Source organism: Sciurus vulgaris (assembly GCF_902686455.1).
Source record: "Sciurus vulgaris genome assembly, chromosome: 2".
Classification (NCBI taxonomy): Eukaryota; Metazoa; Chordata; class Mammalia; order Rodentia; family Sciuridae; genus Sciurus; species Sciurus vulgaris.
Genome location: NC_136462.1, coordinates 90234888 through 90254544, shown reverse-complemented (window position 1 = coordinate 90254544; position 19657 = coordinate 90234888). Strand labels below are relative to the sequence as shown.

At 46.5% G+C, this 19657-nt stretch overlaps 3 protein-coding genes across 4 annotated transcripts in view; 1 reads left to right on the top strand and 2 right to left on the bottom strand.

The window, feature by feature from the left end:
• DNAJC17 (DnaJ heat shock protein family (Hsp40) member C17) overlaps positions 1-4743 on the top strand; it is a 32309-nt gene extending 27566 nt beyond the window's left edge. Inside the window, exon 11 of the mRNA XM_079129027.1 lies at positions 4555-4743. Within this exon, the coding sequence (XP_078985153.1) occupies positions 4555-4674 (120 nt within the window). The 3' untranslated portion in view covers positions 4675-4743. The remainder of the gene's footprint in view (positions 1-4554) is intronic.
• Positions 168-6592, bottom strand: LOC306654963 (uncharacterized protein C15orf62, mitochondrial). 2 transcript variants are annotated; one of them, XM_079129034.1, is made up of 2 exons: positions 6498-6592; positions 168-3039 (listed from the first exon to the last, which is right to left on the bottom strand). In XM_079129034.1, exon 2 carries the CDS (start codon positions 2082-2084, stop codon positions 1557-1559), a length of 528 nt encoding a protein of 175 aa, XP_078985160.1. In that variant the 5' UTR covers positions 2085-3039; positions 6498-6592; the 3' UTR covers positions 168-1556. The 2 variants fall into 2 exon arrangements, with proteins under 2 accessions (XP_078985160.1, XP_078985161.1); XM_079129035.1 differs by lacking the exon at positions 6498-6592 and having other exon boundaries at positions 168-2089; positions 2421-4558.
• GCHFR (GTP cyclohydrolase I feedback regulator) lies at positions 4833-9505 on the bottom strand. Its single transcript, XM_079129039.1, has 3 exons — positions 9222-9505; positions 6498-6592; positions 4833-5311 (listed from the first exon to the last, which is right to left on the bottom strand). The coding sequence occupies exons 1-3, from the start codon at positions 9255-9257 to the stop codon at positions 5188-5190; spliced, it is 255 nt and encodes an 84-aa protein (XP_078985165.1). The 5' UTR covers positions 9258-9505; the 3' UTR covers positions 4833-5187.
• Positions 9506-19657: the final 10152 nt, after the last annotated feature.

Sequence of the window (19657 nt, the reverse complement as noted above, 5' to 3'; positions counted from 1 at the left end):
GGCTTAGAAGTTGAGTGCCCTGAGTCCAATCCTTAGTAGAAAAAAGAGAGAGAGAAAGAGAGAGAGAGAGAGAGAGAGAGAGAGAGAGAGAGAGAGAGAGAGAGAGAGAGAGAGACCTCATCCCTGCTTTTAAGTCTCAGCATTTCATAGTCCCAGGTAACACTTCATAGATTGGATTAGAAAGAACTTTATTCTTATCTCTATCACAGAAGTGCTTTTCAGCTTGGCATCTCTGCACAAGAGGAGGTAAAAAAGAGACCACAGATTTGGGCTGTAGAAGCAGTGTATGTCCAAGTTTTTCTCTCCCCCTCTGCCACATTTGGAAAGGCCAACAGATCAGAACTACATGGTCCAGATGACTGCTGCTGGACTTAGGTTTCAGAAATTCTGGCCAGGCCACAGGGCAGGACAGTAGCACAGCTGGTGGCCTTGGCCTGATAGGTAGCCCCATTGTCAGGTTTGGGCCCCCAGAGCTCCCAGTCCTGGTGAAGGATCCTGGAGTCCAGTTATGCCTCTCCTTGATTTAGTATCCATCTCCTGATCCAGTTTTCTTTTTCTAGGAAGGATATCCGCCATTGTTTTTGCAGCATTTCCCAAAAGCTCCCATCACTAATAGTCCTGAGAGTTCCCCACAACACCTTTTTGCAAGCTGCACCTGTGTCTTTGGCAGGCATCTCTTAGAGCTACTTCTTCAGGCATCAGGGATTGCTCTGGGCAGCTGTTTTGGCAGGCTGAATCTCTCACGTTCTTTTATCTGCTAATGATTTGTTTGGCCTTTTTCTTGTGTTTTGCTCAGTATCTCTACCTACCTTTCCTGCTCTGCAGCCCATTCTTGCCATCACAGCCCCTGGATGCCTCTTCCTTCCCCTACTCATGCCACTGAGGCCTCCAGGCCAGCATCAGCAAGCACTGTTCAGTGAACCTTGATCCAGTGATATCAGTGTTCATGTTGTGCTATCCAGTATGGTAGCCACTAATCAGGGTGGTTGTTGAACATTTGAAATGTGGCTAATGCAAACTGAATTTGCAATTTTATTTTATTTCAATTGATTTAAATTTAAACAGGTACATGTAGTGAGTAACCACCAGATTGGACAAAGGCAAGCCTGTCTCCCTTTTCCTCTCAGGCTTCCCCAATTTCCTCTTTAGCCTGGATTGGACCATTTTTCCCTAAACATGTCCTGTGACCTCTCTGTTGACAGTGGCTTCAGAGGAAGCTGGTTCAGGACACTGTCTGTTCTGCTCAGTCTGTGTCCTCCCACACCCCAACTCACTTCTGTGCCACCCTGTCACTTGTCAGGCCTCTACCTGGTTCCTGTGGTTGCAGGGTGTGGCTTCCCTTTCTTAGCCTCACCAGCTTCCTTTAGGGCTCCAGCCAGAAAGTGACCCTCCAACAATCCCAGCTGGTCTTTGTTCCTCCATTGTTAGGGACTTGAAGGACTGTTTAGGACCCAGAGGATAGGCAGAGACCCAGATTCCTATTCCTTCCTTTTCTTTAATTTACAACTGTACTGTGCTTCCTCCAGTCATCCCAGCTGTGCCCACCCTCACCCCATTCAAAAGCTAGGCTCACTAGGAAACTGCTCCCTCAGCATCTGTAGAACTTCTTCAAGAAGTGAAATCCCCAAGTCCACTTTGAAGGAGAAGAAGGGATCACTGAGGTCTGGAGCAGGTGTCTTCTGGAAGGTGGCAGTGTCTGAAAGGTCCTCCTCTGAGGATTGGTGGAAGGTGCCAGCCAGGGAGAGTGCTGAGGGCAGGGTGGCTGAGTAGGCAGCGGTGTAGGTGTCTGCGGGCTCCAGGATGTTGGGACAGCTGGAGCTCTCTCTGTAGAGACGTGGGGGCTTGGGTGGTGCCAGCAGAGTGGCCCGGGGCTGCTCATCCCCCCACAGGGGAAGACGCCGTCCGTCTGGCCTCCCTCGCAGTTCTCGGATGACCTCTCTGTTGCTGTACTCCTCGTGGTCACCACCAGCAGTGCTGGCCTGGCTAAGCACACTGCCCTGTCGCCAGAGTCGCCGTGGCCGTCCCAGAGTCAGCCGCTTGAAGAAGGAGGCATTACGGAAAGACCCTTTTCGCCAGGTCTCCATGGGCCCTGGGGGACCAGCAGACAGGCTGACACTTCAGAAGCCCAGCAAACAGGTGTTTAAGAGCAGCTAGTGACCATTTAGTCCCTGCTGGAGCAGTGAGTGCCAAGAATCAGGGAGTCAGCCCTAATGGGCTAGAAACAGGCCCCAGCTTTCTGCTCAGCAGAGTCTTTTGGTCAGCATTTTGGATGGTGAGATGAGACCAGGAAGAGGGCACTTTTTGTCCAGGAAAGCAGAGAGCTGAGAGTTTCTGGTAGCAAGAATTCCCACAGGGACAGGAGTGGCCTGGTTACTTGATAGGACAATGGAACAAAACCCAGAGGAAGAAACAGCACTTACGGAACCAGAGTAAGGACAGCCCCGGTGGTGGCAGAGATGAATCTTCTCAGCTGGGCAAAGGCAGCCGTGTGCTTCTTCCGCAAGAGGCAGATGGGCCCCAACTCATCCTTTCATCTACTCCTGAGGGCTCCTGCGCCCTTCTTTAGACCAGTGTAGGGTTTGCCCTCTCGCCAGCAGCTGCGGGACTCTGATTAGTGGCTTGGCTATTTGTGCCAGTGTGTGGCAGTGCAGTTGTGTTTTGTTTTCAGCTGACTCAGTCAGGTGGGAAGCCGGGTTTCATGCTCTTAGGTAATTACAGCATCCGCAGGCAGGGATTGGGGCAGCTGTGACCAACACCCCAGGGCAATGGGAAGCTTAAGATTCTTCTGGGGACTGGTCTGGGGGCAGCCTTGCTTTATGTGTCACCACACTGCTTCCTTTCTCATCACAGCCCTGCCACCGTGGCCCCTGCACCTGCACCTGGCTCCTCAACCCCCAGCGTGTCTGGGAGGAGCCTAGGGAGGTGGGCGTTAATTGAAAGGCAGGCCTGTGGAACAATTGCTGGGGAAGGAAGAGAGACCTGTCCTTGGTGTGGGTGACTCAGCCCTAGGGCCTGATGACAGGCCCTCATTAGCAGAACCTGCAGGAATGAGGGGAAGGAAGCAGAGGGTGTGTTAATGTGGAGCAGCCCCATGCCTATAAAGGGCTCTGCTCCTCCCAGGGCTGGGCCCAGGGCATGCCAAGGGTGACTCTAGGTTTTCTTGGCAGAGCAACATTAACTTGGGGAGGGGAGTGTTGCCCTTCCCATGGCCTGACATCCAGTCTGGCTGCTTAGTTTCCTACTCCTCCCTCCTGGCAGGAGAGCAGTTGAGGGTCAGGGTGTGCTGCTCCCTCATTCCCCTTCTGTCCTTCCCCTCTAGCTACTGTACCTTATTTGTGACCCTTCTTCTGTGGAGGGGGGTGGGTCATGTGGGACTGCTGGGAATTGTCAGCAGTGGCTCAGGGATTTGGCTGGGAGGGTCACTCGCTTAGTGCAGTGGAGGGTGGTGGGGTGTGCTAGGGCTGAGTAGCCTCCCTGTTTCCTGACCCCACCTTACTCCACACCAGCTGACCAGGGCTTGGCAGCTTAACTCCAGCCACTCCCTCCTTATCCTCAGGTCACTAACCACCATACTTTCCTCCTGGCCTGTTCCATGTGAGAACCCCAGAACAGGGCTCTACAGCTTCCTGGCATGGACAGGCCAACTCATTTGCAACACCTGGCCTGGCTTTTTTAGGTGGGCTTCACACTTCTCTAATCAGCCAGTGGAGCACTGGATGGTCTCTCAGCTTCAGCTGCATGTGGGGAGGAAACGATCTAATTCTAATTCTAATTCATACTGCAGACCTTATCAGGACCTGGTGCTGATAGCTCAGGGCTCTGCTATAGCACTGCTTCTCCACTCACAGCCTCAACCAGTTGAGGTAGTTGTTTATTATTCTTTTGATTATTAAAATATAGCCCTTCTTAATCCCCTGAACAGCACTGTAAAAATCATAAAAGCAGGCCACAGGCCCTGCCCTTCAGGCCTCTGTTTATTTTTAGGAGGCAGATGGTCTCATGCTTAATTCTATAGTGGGGATGTTTGAGGCTGTGTGGAGGGCAGGGCTCACTTCTGTGTTCTTAGCAGGAGCCTACCTCAGGGAAGCCTGGCAGCTGGTCTGTTCCCAGCTGAGCCAGGTGGATCCCTGTACTTGGGGCAGCTTCCTTCACTGGAAACTATGTGAGGCAGAAGCCATGGGATAGAGGGAAGGAGAGGCAGATAAAGGTTAAGAGGAAATGGAGATAGGGCCTGGTGAGAGAATGGGGAAGTGATTCACTCGAAAGAGTACACAGAGCTGACTACAGATGTGATGGACCTAGTTAAAAAGAGGCTGGCCGGAGATAACTGGTCAAGATGGGCCAAAGGGGAGCTGGCTGAGAGGCCAGTGACTGAGCACAAAGCCAAAGTGGGGCTCTGAAGGAACATGGATGAGTAGAGATTCCAAAAGGATGTTCCTAGGTCCTTCCCTTCTTGACCGTTAAGAGTACAGCTCTGTCTAGGCCCCCTGAGTCTGCAGTCTGTGGAGCAGTGCCCTGCTGGCCCTGACCCTTCCTTTCCTTTCTGTTCCCCAGGGTTCAGTACTGTCAGAGAGGGACTATGAGAGCCTCGTCATGATGCGCCTGCGCCAGGCAGCTGAGCGCCAACAGCTGATCGCCCAGATGCAGCAGGAAGAGGAGGGGCAGCCCACATAGCCCCCAGCCCCATCCTTCCCACCACACAGCTCTTTCCTACACAGCATCAATAAACTTGTTTTTCTTTTTTCTTTCTTTTTTTTTTAAGTTTACCTCTACTCCATGCCTAGGTATAGGGTACTGGGCTCTACCTCAGATGGCTGCACCCAGGCTCAGTAGTGACAGTAACTGCATAAACAAAGTATAGAAGCTTCCACTCATCAGAGCCATTTATTGGCTTGAACTAGCTGCACAGGACCGCCTGTCAGGTCCCAGGGCGTCCTCTACTGGGCTGACCAGCTGCACTGGGCACCTTCCCCCAGAACCCAGCCTACTGCAAGGGTCAGGGTTAGGCCTGCAACCAAAGGACAACTGGGAGCACCAGGGCAAGGGGCTTGTCCCCCACTGACTAGAGCAGAATTTCAGAGACTGTTCAGTGCCCATTGGTGCTGGGCTGAAGAAGGTAACAATTTGGGAAGAGAGGCAGGGCCCACAGCAGACCCTCCAAAGGAGTGCCCCTTCTGCAAGAAAAGGTCACTCCTTGTGCAGGCACCACACCAGTGTCTGGCCCACCCCTGTCATGCTCAACACACGGAAGCCCCTGCGTTCCAGCTTGTCCAGGACTATGCGAGGAGGGTCATTGACGTAGTACTCGTAACTGCAAAGAGACCAGAGTGGCAGCATGAGGGAACGCAGACAAAACTCCTATACAAAGCTAGTATCTACTGAGGTCCAGGCCTGGCCAGGAGCTCCCTTCAAAGTGGCATTTACTGGGACTTTCTGGGTACCAGGCTAAGGGCACTTTCCCATCCCCTCCCCTGCGAAGCACTTTACATGTAAAATTTACTCCTCCCAACAACATAATGAAGGTACTATTATTGTTCTCATTACACATGAGAAAACTGAGAGGGGCTGACTAGTTTTCCCATTGTCACAGACAGGAGACCCAGTTAGTCTGGCACCAGCCACACATACCCTGAGCGCCCCACTTTTAGGCCTCACTCCTTGCCCAGCCTCTGGGTTATTCTGGTGGTCCTGCAGTCCTGGCTCTGCATGCCACTATCTTGCATGGAGAATGCTTGGTTTCCCTTCTTTAGGTTTAATTGGTGCTGAAAGGCCATGAAGCAGATAAGAGGCTGAAGCCCCAAGCTGGGCATCTTGAGCCAAATGCCTCATGGCGAAGGGATGGGGGTGGTTTTCGCACTCCAACCCTGACTGAAGGGGCTAGGATCAGTTCTCTTTCCTTCTTTGAACTGGGACTCACTCTGGCAACTCTTTAGGATTCCTCAATCTGTGTGACCAGGGCCTCCCCTACTCCTTGAGTAGGAAGGGTAAGGAGCAGAAAAGGAAACGGTGGTCCCAGTGTAGACGTGGAGATGGTGTGAAGGATGCCGAGGGAAGTGCCCCAGCAGCAACTGAGCTGGAAAGAGGACCCAGGCATTTCTAGGGCTGACCTTTGTTACTCACCAGGTCTTCAAGACAGAAACCCTTCTCTCCTGTCTTTGCTTGATGGGGTCCAGCTTAGAGCTGAGAGGTCAGGGCAAGGAACAGTCCACTCATGGAGTCCTAGACCCACAGAACAGACTGCCTTGGGCTTCCACTCAGGATGAACTGCCTTATGAAGAAAAGCTGGGGAGAAGGCTTTCTGAGTGAGCCTCATGGGCACTGTAAAGGGGCTGGGGGAGAGCTGTGGGCAGGACCAGCCCTGCAGAGGACAAATCCCTGGATATAGGTTAAGAGGGCCCAAGCTGGGCATTGCCTTTGGGCTTAGTGGCTGTAAAAAGGGAACAATGGCAGAACTAGTGGGTTCCAGGAAGAAGATGCTAAGGGATGTCACTACTTACAAGTTGTTTCCCAGGACACTTCTCTTTGAGGCCCCCAGATGCTGCATCAGCTCTGGATCCGAGTGTTCATCACCCACCATGGTGGGGCCCACCTCCTGCAAAGTAAGCCACAGTGGCTGTTCGGTTGGCTGCTTTGGCTGCTAGTAGAGGTGGAAGGTATAGCTCTCCTTCCTCCCCTGCCTGCTGCCACTGAGCAAGCTTCAGATAAAGGTGAGGTGGTAGTGAGGATCCCTGGAGAGTGAGTACAAGCTGGGAAGGGTGGAGCCCTTCAACATTCAGGCCAACAATGTGAAGTCTCCCTGGCCCTTCTAAGTGGACCTGGGCATAGTGTGACTATTAGCACCCTCATGCCAAATACCATCTTCCACATTTGTGTGTATTAGAGTCACCTGGAGAATGAGAGAAATGAAAACATGTCCACACAAAAATTTGTACACAGGTAGGTAAACTTCCTGAGTTAAAAGAAACAATGGGTTGGGATTGTGGCTCAGTGATAGAGCGCTTACCTAGCATGTGTAAGGCACTGGGTTTGGTTCTTATCACTGCATACAAATAAATAAATAAAGGTTCATCAACAACTAAATAGAAAATTTTTTTAAAGTTTAAAAAAACAACAAAAACAAATGTTTTTGAACAATTGTGAACAAATATTCATAGTGTTAATATCCAAAAGGTGGAAACAACCTAAATGTCAGTTGACCTTTAAGTAAACAACATGTAGTACAGCCTAACAGTGGAATCTTTTTTGCAATAAAAAGTAAGAACACTGATGCATGCTACAATATTGCTAAAACTTGAAAACATGTAAGTGAAAGAAGCCAGACCCCGAGACCACATGGAGTGACAGAAATGAGGTTAGTGATTCCTTAGTGCTAAGGGAGTTGGGGGAAAGGAGGAGTGACTGCTAGTGGACACAGGGTTTCTTTGTGGAGGGGGGTGTTAGAATGTTCCAAAATTGATCATAGTGATGTTTGTGAAACTCTGAATATGCTAAAAGAGGCATTGAATTGTACATTTTAAGCCAGTTGATTCTTTGGTATGTGTATTAAGTATCAAAGATACATGTGTGTCTATATCTTTTTTTGGCAGATTGAGCCCAGGGTCTCTCCTGGTAGGCAAGAGCTCTACCATTGAATTATGACTCCATTCCTTCCCCCCGCCATTTTTTTTTTTTTTTTTTTTTTTTGTACTGGGGATTGATCCCAGGGGTCCTCTATACTGGGTCACATTCCCGTACATTAAAAAAAAAATTTTTTTTAGTTGTCAATGGACCTTTATTTTTATTTATTTATATGCAGTGCCTCACACATACTAGGCAAGTGGTCTACCACTGAGCTACAATCTCAGCCCTCTGATAACATTAAAAAAATTTTTTTTGTTCAGTTGTAGATGGACAGAATGCCTTTATTTTACGTTTATTTTATGTGGTGCTACGCATTGAACCCAGTGCCTCATGTGTACTAGACAAGCATTCTGCCATTGAGCTACAGCCCCAGCCCACATTTCTGATACATTTTATTTTTTGAGACAGGGTCTTGCTATACGTTGCTAAGGCTGGTCTTGAACTTGTGATCCTCCAGTCTCAGTCCCCTGAGTCACTGGAATTACACTGTGGGCCACCATGCCTGGCTAAAAAAGACTATTTGTATTTATATCTATTTATGTGTGTGTATTTATTTTAAAAGAAGAATCAGGACTGGGGATATGCTCAGTTGGTAGAGCACTTGCCTACTATGCACAAGGCCCTGGGTTCAATCCCCAGTACTGGAAAAAAAAAAAAAAAAAAAAAAGGAATCCTCATCTGGAAACATTTCCCCAAACGCACAAAGAAAAAGAGTTTCAGGAGATCTGGGAAGGGGACCCAGGGACCCACATCTGAACAAATGCATAAGTGACCCGTGAACTGCTGCTGCCCTGGTGTACTGCCAAGACTTCTGTCACCCTGTGAACCCACCCGCTCTTTCCTTTCCTTCATCTCAAGGGAGCTGGAAACCCTCTGCTTGATCACCCGAGCATTGATTGGGGAGAGGAACAGGGGAAAGGGACACCCTGTCGCCCAGCTGCGGGCCCAGTCGTACTATTCCGAAGTTAAAAGGGGACTGGGGCTTCCAGGACAACCGGAACCTTCTTTTCCAAGATTAGCAAACTGCACCAAGAGAAAGGGTCATACGATCTGGTTCCTGGACGGCCCTCTCCCCAGCGCTATCCTAAGCGCACCTCTCCTTCCTTCTTCACAAACAGGGCGTTCTTTCTTCCTTCCTTTCAGGGCTATCCCTTCCTAAAAGGGCGTAAGGGTGTTATGGGCCAAAGGCTTAGTATATGGCTTTTAGCGCCTTAGCACGTCCTTTTCTTACCCAAACCTCCTTCCCCAGCTTATTCCACTTCCTTTCTACAAAGTGTCCCAGTGTGGGGTGCTGGATGCAGCACGTGTGAGGCCAGGGCTCTCTGGGCACCTCCGCAGACAGGGAGGACAGTCCGCCCTGTCGCGACCCAGGCACCCGGGCCCTCCGCCGCCGTGGCACTCCGAGCTGACAGAACTTCGTGTGTCCGGGGTACCGGCCGATCCCGCTTCCCCAGTTCCCTCTCCCGGCTGTCGCGGGAGCGTGTCGGGCGGGTTTCCCAAGTTCAGCCCTCCGCCGGGCTACTCTGAAGGAGGCGCCAAGGGGCAGCCGTCCTCTCTTTAGTCAGTGCCTGGCCGAGAGCCGCCGGGCGGCAGGTACTCACCATGCGGATCTGGGTGCTGATGAGCACGTAAGGCATGGTGCACGCCTCACGACCAGATCCCACCAGCGGATCTGGACTCGGCGCCGACGCCAGTCCCTCTTGCGTCGGGACTGCGACCCGCTGCCCGGAATCCCGTTACTCCGGCTCTGGCCACTGGCGGCGCCAATCTGCCAGCCGGCCACCGCTGCAGACCAATCAGGGACAGGCAGCAGTGACGCGCCCGGCGCTCCGACCCGCCCCTGCAATCGGGGACTTGGACCCTGGATCCTACCAGCTTCCTCCGCTGAGCAGTCCGCCCGCGAGGAACCGAGAGCTAGATGTGGGGCGCTCCCGCGGCTGGGAGGCGGTGGTATCTTGGCGGACTCGAACTGGCTATGGCGGCCGTGGCGTCGAGAGCGCGCGTTGACCCTGCGCCCTCTTCCTATGGCACCTCCAGGTACAGGTTCCAAAGTCGTGCAGGTCCCTGCCTGTCCCTGCGAAGCAGAGAGAGCAAATGGCGCTTCAGATCAGGCTCGAGCCCTCGCGGTCACGGACTCCTCGACTGCTTTAGTGGACCCCCTAACCCTCGCCAAGACACTTCTTCAGAGATTCCGTAGAGGGAGCGGGATGCAGGGACAGAAGGCTTGTGACCACCCCTTAACGTTAAAGCTGAACTACCACTCGGGACACACTGCGCAGTTCTGCCTCTCAGACTATAATTCCTAGTACAGAGGCGGATGCATGCATTTCTGTAGCCCTACAAATAATTCTGTACAGGAACTGTGCGCTTGGCTTGGTGCCAGTCTGGAGTGACCAAATGGATGGAATCTGGCTGTCTTTGGGGGAGCTTCACCGCACTCCCGCAGAGACGGGGCGCGTGCGCAGATACAAGGCAACACCTGGGGCAAATGAAACATCACCCCGCACCAGCTACTGGAGGACAGCGACTTCATAGCTAGGCGTCCAAGCCGCCTTCTGGATGCATCAAAATCTGACACTCTATCTGCCTTGTCGTGACTGCCTCTCTAAAAAGTAAAGCAAAAAACAAAACAAAACAAAACAAAACAAAAAACAAAACAAACAAACAAACAAAAAAACCCAACAACACCCTGTAACTTTCCCTCCTGGGCCTTGGAAACATCTGCACTTCCTTCAGGGGACATTTATAGGACACGCTCTCTGTCTCCAGCATTTTGATAGAAGTGAAGAGAGCTATAAGGGAAGCAGGAAGTTTTAATTCTAAAGGATCTTTGCTTAAACTAATTTATTATTCTGTTAGCAAGTGTGAGGCTCTGGGTTTAATTCCCAGCACGGCAAAAAAGGAAAAAACCTACTTAGGGCTGGAGATGTAGCTCCGTGTTAGAATGCTTGCCTCACATGAATGAGGCCCTGAATTAAATTTCCTCTAAGGAAAATAAAATAAAATTGCTGGGCATGGTGTGGTGGTGCAGTCTGTAATCCCAGCCACACCAGAGGCTGAGGCAAGAGGATCCCAAGTTTAAGGTCAGCCTCAGCAATTTAGCAAGACCCTAAGCAACTTAGTAAGACCCTGTCACAAATTTAAAAAATTTCAAAAGCACTGGGATGTAGCTCAGTTGTAGAGTACCCCGGGTTCAATCCCCAGTACCCCTTCCCTACCCTCCCCCAAATCTGAAGTTTCTACCCCTGCCCTTTAACTCCTGGACTAACAATTTAGAGGGTATAGTTACATTCATCCTTAAAGGATTTTTAAAATCTGACTAAGCACTCCTGTAAACCCAGCTACTCAGGAAACTGAGTCAGTAGGATGGAAAGTTCAAGGCCACCCTGGGCATTTAGTGAGACTCTGTCTCAAAAAAACAATAAAAAGAACTTGGGGTGTGGCTCAGTGGAGGAGTGTTGGCCTTCCATGCAGGAGGCCCTGGATTCCATCCCCACTACCTAAATAAATAAATTGTAAATGTCAAATGTTGGTGATGTCTAACAACTAAACTACTTACCTTCGAGATTGCAAATTGATGCGACTGATACAATCAAATGTGCGTCTCCTATGATGCAGCCAAACCTGTCATATAAACCTCAGAAAGACTCTCATGCTGCCAGTACACTTACAAGCATGACCATAGCAACACTGTAATTAGCAAAAATCTGGAAACAGCCCCTACTATCTATCACAAGCAAACTACAGTAAAAGCTTTTGGCAGATTCATAGAATGGAAACTTTATGGCAATGAAAATGCTGAGTGAAAAAGCAAGCCTTGGAAAAATATAGAATAATTCTATTTATTAATTTATTTTTCACATAAGGGAGTTTATTAAGCAAATAGAGTGTCTCCCTGCAGGGTAAGAGAGAAAATGAGAGGAAGAGAAAGGGCGCATGCTAGAGAGTGGAAGAGCGAGGAGGAGAAAGGCGAGAGAAAAGATGGCTGTGAAGCTATCTTTAAGAATCCCACTGGGCTAACGGGACCAATGACAGAGAAGGATACTTGCAAGCTGACTGATGAACCAATAGCTAGCTAGGATGTTCACAGACTGACAATAGTTGGGAGGTGGGGAAATGGCTGCATTGGAAAGGGTGGGGAGAGCAGCTTTGTATATTACATTCCCCCCGTTTCTGTTTTTATAAGAAAATCTTTTGCTCTCCAGTTCTTTCCAGCCTTATCTCTCCTTCCTGCCTAAGTGACTAGGGCTGGTTTTGCAGGTGAGGTGTAAAAAGTCCATTCTCCCAGGGGCAGTGTTCATCTTCCAGACTTCCAGAGGCAGATGGTTTTCATGGACTTCATTTCCTCCATTTGACTGATCCCCTAATTCTACGCTAACTGCCTGTCCCCAATTCTGGCTTCATTCACCCCTCTAATTTTAGGAACTCCTTTACTGCTGTAGGGAAAGGGGATCGATAACCGCTCTGGCTTCTTCAAGCTGGAAGGGGGCAGTGTGGGGCAAGCAGTTTGGAGTTCCCTTTTTAGAAATTGGGTTGATCGAGGGGTCCATGGGTGAAGTCTGGTTGGGGAAGAGCAGGTTGTAAAGGCATCTGAGGGTGGGCGCTTCTATGAGAGAAGAACAAAAAGACATGAGTACTGAAATGAGATTAATACAATATAAATGTTGCTGAATCTGAAACATGTCAAAGACTATCATGAAGGTGACAGAAGTCAATAATCCCTCACCAGGGGATGGAAGAACTGAGAAAGCCTAGCAAAGGCTGGAGAGGACAAGGCCTTCATTTGGGAACTTTAACATTGTGTAGGTTATCAGGAATGTAAACACAACATTTAGTAGAGATACTAGCAAACATAGATTAAGCCTACCTGTGTCTGTAGGCCTTAAACTAACTAAAACTTCTGACTCTGGCAGTTTCTCTTGATAGTCATCAGGCACATTTGCCTAAGAATCTCTCTTTTGTAGCTTCCAGTCTTTATTCTAGTGGGCTAACACAAGTGTACATCTTAAGTTACATTTAACTATTATTTCTTTTAAATGCCCAAGAATAGCTATATTTTGGTTTTAACTGTTTTGCTAGGTGTGAGATCAAGCTGGTCAAAGTGACATGTTCCTGTCTGTTAAAGAGTCAGCTGAGTTCCCACAGGGGTCACTCATAGAGAACTTGAGAGCCTTAGCTTTAGTGCTGTCCATTAGGCAGGGTCTCCTCGATGAGGTGGCTTCCCTTGAAAGCACAAGGGATGTCTCCCTTTTTCCTTGACCCTCCTCTGCAGCAGATGCACTGATTGACTTTTCATTCTCTAGTGGCCTTATCAATCTCCTTGATCAGGAGGTTGCATGACCCACCCAGAGTTGCAAAGCTCCTTAGAGAAGTTCTCTTGTTCCCTGGGTTCAGGCTCACTTTGAGGGAAAGACCCAAATATGGACTTTTCTTGACCTCTGTATTTAATCTCAATCTCTAAGTTTGATCTTAACCATCAAGCAAGCCAGTCTCACCAGTCATAAAGTAAGAGTACTGGGCTTTAACTTCAATGTCTATAACTCTGCAGTTATTTATCCCTTTTTATCTAATTGGGGTCCACATTATCTGTCCTATAGGTGATGGCTTTTCAAGTTAAATCTATGGTGTACGTCTGCAAAATATCAGGCAACAGTTAGTTTACAAGGAAAATACAAAATGGAATCACCAACAGTAAAACAGTTTGTGCAATAGCTATCTTGAATTTTGGCTGAGTTATTCATTATATCCCCTGTTTGAGATCACAGTAATCTTTACAACAAACATCAAACTTTGAACACAACTCTACATATATTGACTCCTGAGTCTATATGAACATTAGTTAACACAATTTAACATTATATCTAAAACATGAATCAAAGAAAGGCTGGGAGAGCTTTTAACTTTCCTTTTGTGTGGCAAAGTGGCAAAATGCTTTCATGTTTCATGATATTAACCTTTAAGCAAATCATGCTCTCACTAATTTTTAGAAATACATTTAAATTTCTTTTATTTCAGTGTAACAAATTTTACATATACCCTATTGATGACAGGTCCTATAATAGAACATTAAATGATGAGTTTAAAATTACCATTACAGTCAAGTTTAATTTGGAGAATAGCAGCTTGATAAATTTTCTGCTTTAAAGGCTTTTACACCTGGAAAATACGAACACATTTAATATACAAAGAATAATGTTTTTAAGTATGTTACTCCATGGAATAATTTTATAAATTAATCAGATGTCTCTAACAAACACATTTGAGTAATCCCATACATGTCAACTCTAATTCACTCATCTTATTATAAAAAAAAACCAAGATATCAAACAAGTGTACCAACAGTATTTGCCGTCTCTTTCCTGTGGAAGAAAAGTCCTAGAAAAATTGATGTTAGACGTTTTATAAACATCAACATTTTATTAGTTCGACCACCTAGAGACTTGTGAGTTAATTTTAAAGACATTTTACTTCTTTTAGTTTACCCAATTTAAATTGAACCTTTTTAAATCATGTGAATTAAAAGTATTTGGATCCATTTTTTAAATTTTTATGTGCGCTTATATTTAACACAAAAGTAAAGCCTTGTAATATTTATCTCCATTGCAATGTAACAGATGTTCAAAAATAATTCTAGAGTTGGATAAAAAGAACTGATAAAAAATCATTAAGCTAGGTATCTCTAGGTTACCTAGATAGGTATGTAGGATCAAAATTGTGAGCTCAAAAATATAGCATTTAAGAAAAACAAGAGTCCTAGAAGAAAAGTGATAATGGCCATTAATTATAGCATGAGAAAATGGGGAAGAGAAGGGCAGAGAGAAAAGGAAAAGGGAGAGATAAAGTGTTGTGTTGCAGCCCAGGAAAATTTAAAATGGACACTTTTTTTCCCCTTGGGTTTGAGACTGGTCTCCCACTGCACCTTCCTCCATTTACATTTCAATATAAGCCTTGACTGAGATCTGGATCTGAAAGGGGCTAACAGGTTCTACCAGAAACTTGATGCCTAGGGCATTTTAACCCTTTTCCCTGGTTAGTAATCAATTAGGTTTGGATGCAGAAAATTGTGAAACATTATCTCCCACTACTTCTGGGGAATGGGGCTGCTATATCATACTCCTTACTGGGACATGCCACTGATGGTTGGGCTGGTTACTCCCTCCACAGTGGCCTATGCAGGACCTCCTGGCAGGAGGACTAGGTGGGCTGGGCTGGGGAATGGAAGCAGAAACAGCTGAGTCAAAGTTGGAGGAGGAGGAGGGATTAAGAGGGGGAGAAGGAGGTGGCGTTTGAGTTTGCAGGAAGAGCCAAGAAGCAAGAAGGAAGAGACTTGTGATAAGGAATCCCTTTCTATCTGCCCACTCGCTCACAGAAGCTGTGTGCCATTACACAAAGGAATTTTGATGGCTTTAAGCCGGGGGTCAGGCGAAGGGTTGAATCTGCCGGAATGGAGGACCCAGATCCCATGGTGGAGACTGATACAGCCGAGTCTGTGGCCAGGGCGTCCCGAGGCCAGAGTAGTCGACTGGAGACGAGAAGGTGGCACATAGATGGTGTCGAAACACAAACATCAATGTGGGGCCAGGCAAAAGCTGAGAAGAGTTGAGGACCTGATATCAGGGTTCTTGAGTACGAGTGCGAGCGTGAGATGAGCCTCAACCCTGAGAGAGAATCTCCACCATAAAATCAGGAATCCTCCCAGCAGGTAAGACCGACTATAGGGGCCAGCCATAACTATAAAAGTTGTGGCTGGGGGTACTCCCCACCCCTCAGCCGCCTTGAGAGCCCCGGACATTTGATGGTCGCTTCTCAGGTTAGCAGAGGTGTGTTTAAGTGGTCTAGAGTGGGGACCTGTCTAAGGGAATTCACCAATCTAAAGTCCAGTGTTGTGTGCAAAAAGCTGAGCGTCCAGGTGAATGGAAGTTGGGGCCGTGTCCGGGGGTCACTGGGGCATCAGATGGGTTTCCACTTGCTTAAGAGGCAATGGAAGGACCCATCACGAGTCACGGCACCAATGTAAGGGATCCCATGAAAACCATGCCGGACACGGGAAATCACATAAGGGAGTTTATTAAGCAAACAGAGTGTCTCCCTGCAGGGTAAGAGAGAAAATGAGGGGAAAAGAGAGGAAAGAGAAAGGGTGCGTGCTAGAGAGAGTGGAAAGCGAAGAGGAGAAAGAGAGTCAGGGGGAGAGAAAAGCAAGGGAATAATTCTATTTAAATAAAGCTCAAATACATTTGTGTGTGTGTGTGTGTGTGTGTGTGTGTGTGTGTGTGTGTGTGTGGTACTGGGATTAAACTCAGGGGTGCTTTATATTCATATCCCTTTTTATTTTTGATTTTGAGACAGGGTCCCACTACATTGTCCAGGTTGGCCTTGAATTTATGCTTCTCCTGCCTCAGCTTCCCAACTAGCTTAAGTTACAGGCCTGTGACACCATACCTGGCTCTCAAACATATAAAAGTAAATATATTGTTTCAGAATAAAAACTCAATCAATTTAAGTACAGAAGCTAAACATACAAGAACTTTATTTGGGGTCCTAGAAATTGCAATTTGGGAGATACAAGTTCACATATCCCTGACTCAGCATTCAAAGGAGGCAGGGAAAGTAGAGCTTATGATGGCAAAAATCTTTTAAGTCATTACAAGGTAATTGTTTTAGTCAGCTTTGTTTTACTATAATGAAATACCAAAGACAATTAACTTATTAAGAGAGAAGCTTTGTTTTGGCTCATGATTTTGGAAGTTCTAGTCCAAGATTGGGTGGGCCCTTTGCATTGCGTCTCTGGTGAAGGCAGCCCATCATGGTAGAAGTGCATGGTGGAGCAGATGGCTTACATCAGGAGGCAGGAAGCAAAGAGGAAAAGATTGGAGTTCCACAACCCACTTCACGGGCCCACCCCCAGTGACCTAAGGACCTCCCACTGGGACCCATCTCCTAAAGGTCCCACTGGGAGTTGGTACTCCCAATAGTGCTAACTTGTCAACTATGCCTTTATCACCTGGACTTTTGGGGGTCATGCCTCCAAACCATAGTAGTAATTAAAAGTGTTTAAAGAGAAACTCCCATTGAAGTTGGAAAAGAACGTAAATGCTACTTGACATGGACTACATGATAATAGCAAGAAAGACAGTATAAGCCACATGGAAATTTTCATAAAGCAAAGTCCATCATGACTCTGGTAACACTGTAATTATCTGGTTGTTCCAGAGGCCTACAAAGAGTGGGGGTGACCAAGGTTCACTTTCCAGGTAGCAGCTTGAGGCTTAAGTCCTATTCTTTAATGGCCTCCTGACTTCATTTTGAAAAGTTCTTTCAATGTTGTTTCCATCATGATGTTCCTTTCATTTTCATAAAATATATGTAGTCAAGTTTCAAACAAAAAGGGATTCCTAGGTGAGGTGGCACATGCCTGGCTCAGGAGGCTGAGGCAGGATAGCAAGCTTGAGGCCATTCTCAGCAACTTAGCAAGACTGTAAGCAACTTTGTTACATCCTGTCTCAAAATAAAAAATAAAAAGGGCTGGGGATGTGGTTCAGTGGTTAAGGTCCCCTGGGTTCAATCCCCACTATCAAAAAAAAAAAAAAAAAAAAGTAGGAGGTCATAAATACAATATTCAGGAAGTCAGTACCTCTGAGAGAAAAGGGAAAGGGATGAAATGGGGAGGACACACAGGGTCACACCAGGAGGTGGGTACAAGGACTTTCCTTGTGGGGTGGGGGTTACTAGGGATTTGAATTCAGTGGTGCTCTACCACTGGGCTATATCCCAGTCTTATTTTTTTTTTTTTTTATTTTGAGACAGGGTCTCACTACATTGCCCAGGTTGTCCTGGAACTTTTTGATCCACCTGCCTTTGCCTCCCCAATAACTGGATTTATAGGCATATGCCACTGTGCCAGGCCAAAATAAAAACAGTTTTTAAAAAAGGTCCATAACTGTAGAGGAGAAATGAGGGATAAGGCCACTATCCGAAAGAATTTAATTATTGGATTGTTTCCTCTTTTGGCAGTCAGGTAGATGAGGCAGATGTTCTGGCCAGAAGGCAGGACAGGAGTTTGGGGTCACATCAGCTCACTTCTCTTGGGCTGGACTGTGAGTATGTGGGAAGAAGACAGGAGGGTAGTGCATTTCTCAGGCTTTATTGCATTTGCAAAACTGGTCTGTAGATGTAGCATAAGATAGAGAGCTCCGTCCTGAAACACTCATCCAGAAAAACCCGCTGCACCGCTGACGGCCCTGCCAGCCTCATGCCTGCCAGATAATATCTTTAATATCCAGGGGGAAATGAATTCTCTTGCTTGAGCTGTGCATCTGGTCTCTTATCTCAGTTTATCTAGCAGAGTTGTCTCTCCAGCAAAGAGAGGAGAAATTGTTCTTTTGTAATAGAGGTTTTTCTCATCTGAAAAAGTATCACCAAAGCAACAGGTGCTTTCCTTCCTTCCTCCAGTCAGTTTTTATGGATGGCTTTTGCATTAGAACTGTGCTAGGCACAGGGAATGTTGAGATGAATCAGGCATGACCCTTGCCCTGAGACAATGAGCAGTTTATTGGTGTAGCAGATTAGAAAGCAAATAACCACAGTGTTATGAGGGTAACAGCCTCCAGAGCAAAGAAAAATGAAGAGATTAATTCCACCATGGTGGGGGGCCTGGGAAGGTTTCCTAGAGGAAATGAGTTTTTATTTCCTTGAAAATAAAGTTAATATCTTTTTCTTATTACAGAAGCGATACAGGCTTATTACACGAAAATGAGGAAAAAAACTGAAAAAGGATATTACATAGTAAATGCAAAGGTACTGAAATTAATCTTTAAAAATGAGTAGAAAATATTTTTTGGTATTGGGGGGTACTGGGGTTTGAACTTAGAGGCACTCAACCACTGAGCCATATCCCCAGCCCTATTTTGTATTTTATTTAGAGACAGAGTCTCCCTGAGTTGCTTAGCACCTCTCTTTTGCTGAGACTGGCTTTGAACTTGGCAATCCTCCTGCCTCATACTCCAGAGCTGCTGGGATTACAGTTGTGCACCACTGTATCTGGTGTGAGCAGAAAGTATTGATGAAGTTTTATTCTTTAAACTGTGAGGTGGATACCTCATGTTTTTATTCTTTATGTTGTACATATACATTAAATATTTTGTACTAATACATTAAATATTAAGTGCATTCTTTCTGTTTGTTTTGTGGTGCTAGGTATTGTGTAATCCAGGGCCTCAAGCATGCTAGGCAAATGCCATACCACTCAGCTATATCCCCAACCAAGTTGCCCAGACTGGTCTTGAACTTGTGATCCTCTTGCCTCAGCCTCCCAAGTAGTTGGAATTTATAGGAGTTTGTCACCATGCTCAGCTAAATATATTCTTGTACATGTAAAATATTTCATCATTAAAAGATAAGTATAGGGTTTAATTAAGGATCTTGGGAGGACCAACCTAGATATTTGCAGTCAAAATACCCTCCAAAATATTTTGATGCATACAAAAATTTTAAAAAATTGACACATAGTAATCGTACTATGTATATTTATGGGGTACAATGTGATGATAAACTAAACTCTGTTAAGAAATTATTTATTATTATTTGTACTCAGGGTTGAACTCATGGGTGCTTAACCACTGAACTACATCCCTAGCTTTTTTCATTTTTATTTTGAGACAAGGTCTAACTAAGTTGCTTAGAGTTTCATTAAGTTGCTGAGGCTGGCTTTGAACTTGGGATCGTCCTGCTTCAGCCAACAGAGTAGCTGGAATTACGAGGGCTCCACTACAACTGGCAAGAAATTCTTTTTTTTTTTTTTTTTTTTTTTTTTGTGAACCCAGGGCCTAGGGCATTAAAGGCAAGCACTAAACCAACTGAGTTATATCCCCAGCCCAAGAAATTCTTGATAACAATAAAACTGAAATCACAGCCCATAAAAATCCTTTTTAGTTTCTAAAATTACCAGAAGTTGCATAACATCACAAGAGTAAAATGGTTATAATATAAGGATCACTGGTAAGCACAGAAAAACTGATCAACACAGAAAAACAAAAACTTG

Excerpts from the sequence above, each read along its gene's own strand:
- LOC306654963 (XM_079129034.1), bottom strand. The coding sequence starts at position 2,084 with ATGGAGACCTGGCGAAAAGGGTCTTTCCGTAATGCCTCCTTCTTCAAG.
- GCHFR (XM_079129039.1), bottom strand. The coding sequence starts at position 9,257 with ATGCCTTACGTGCTCATCAGCACCCAGATCCGCATG. Across the intron at positions 6,593-9,221 it reads TCAGCACCCAGATCCGCATG|GAGGTGGGCCCCACCATGGT; the intron begins GTGAGTACCTGC and ends CTTACTTTGCAG. Across the intron at positions 5,312-6,497 it reads AGTGTCCTGGGAAACAACTT|TTACGAGTACTACGTCAATG; the intron begins GTAAGTAGTGAC and ends GTCTCTTTGCAG.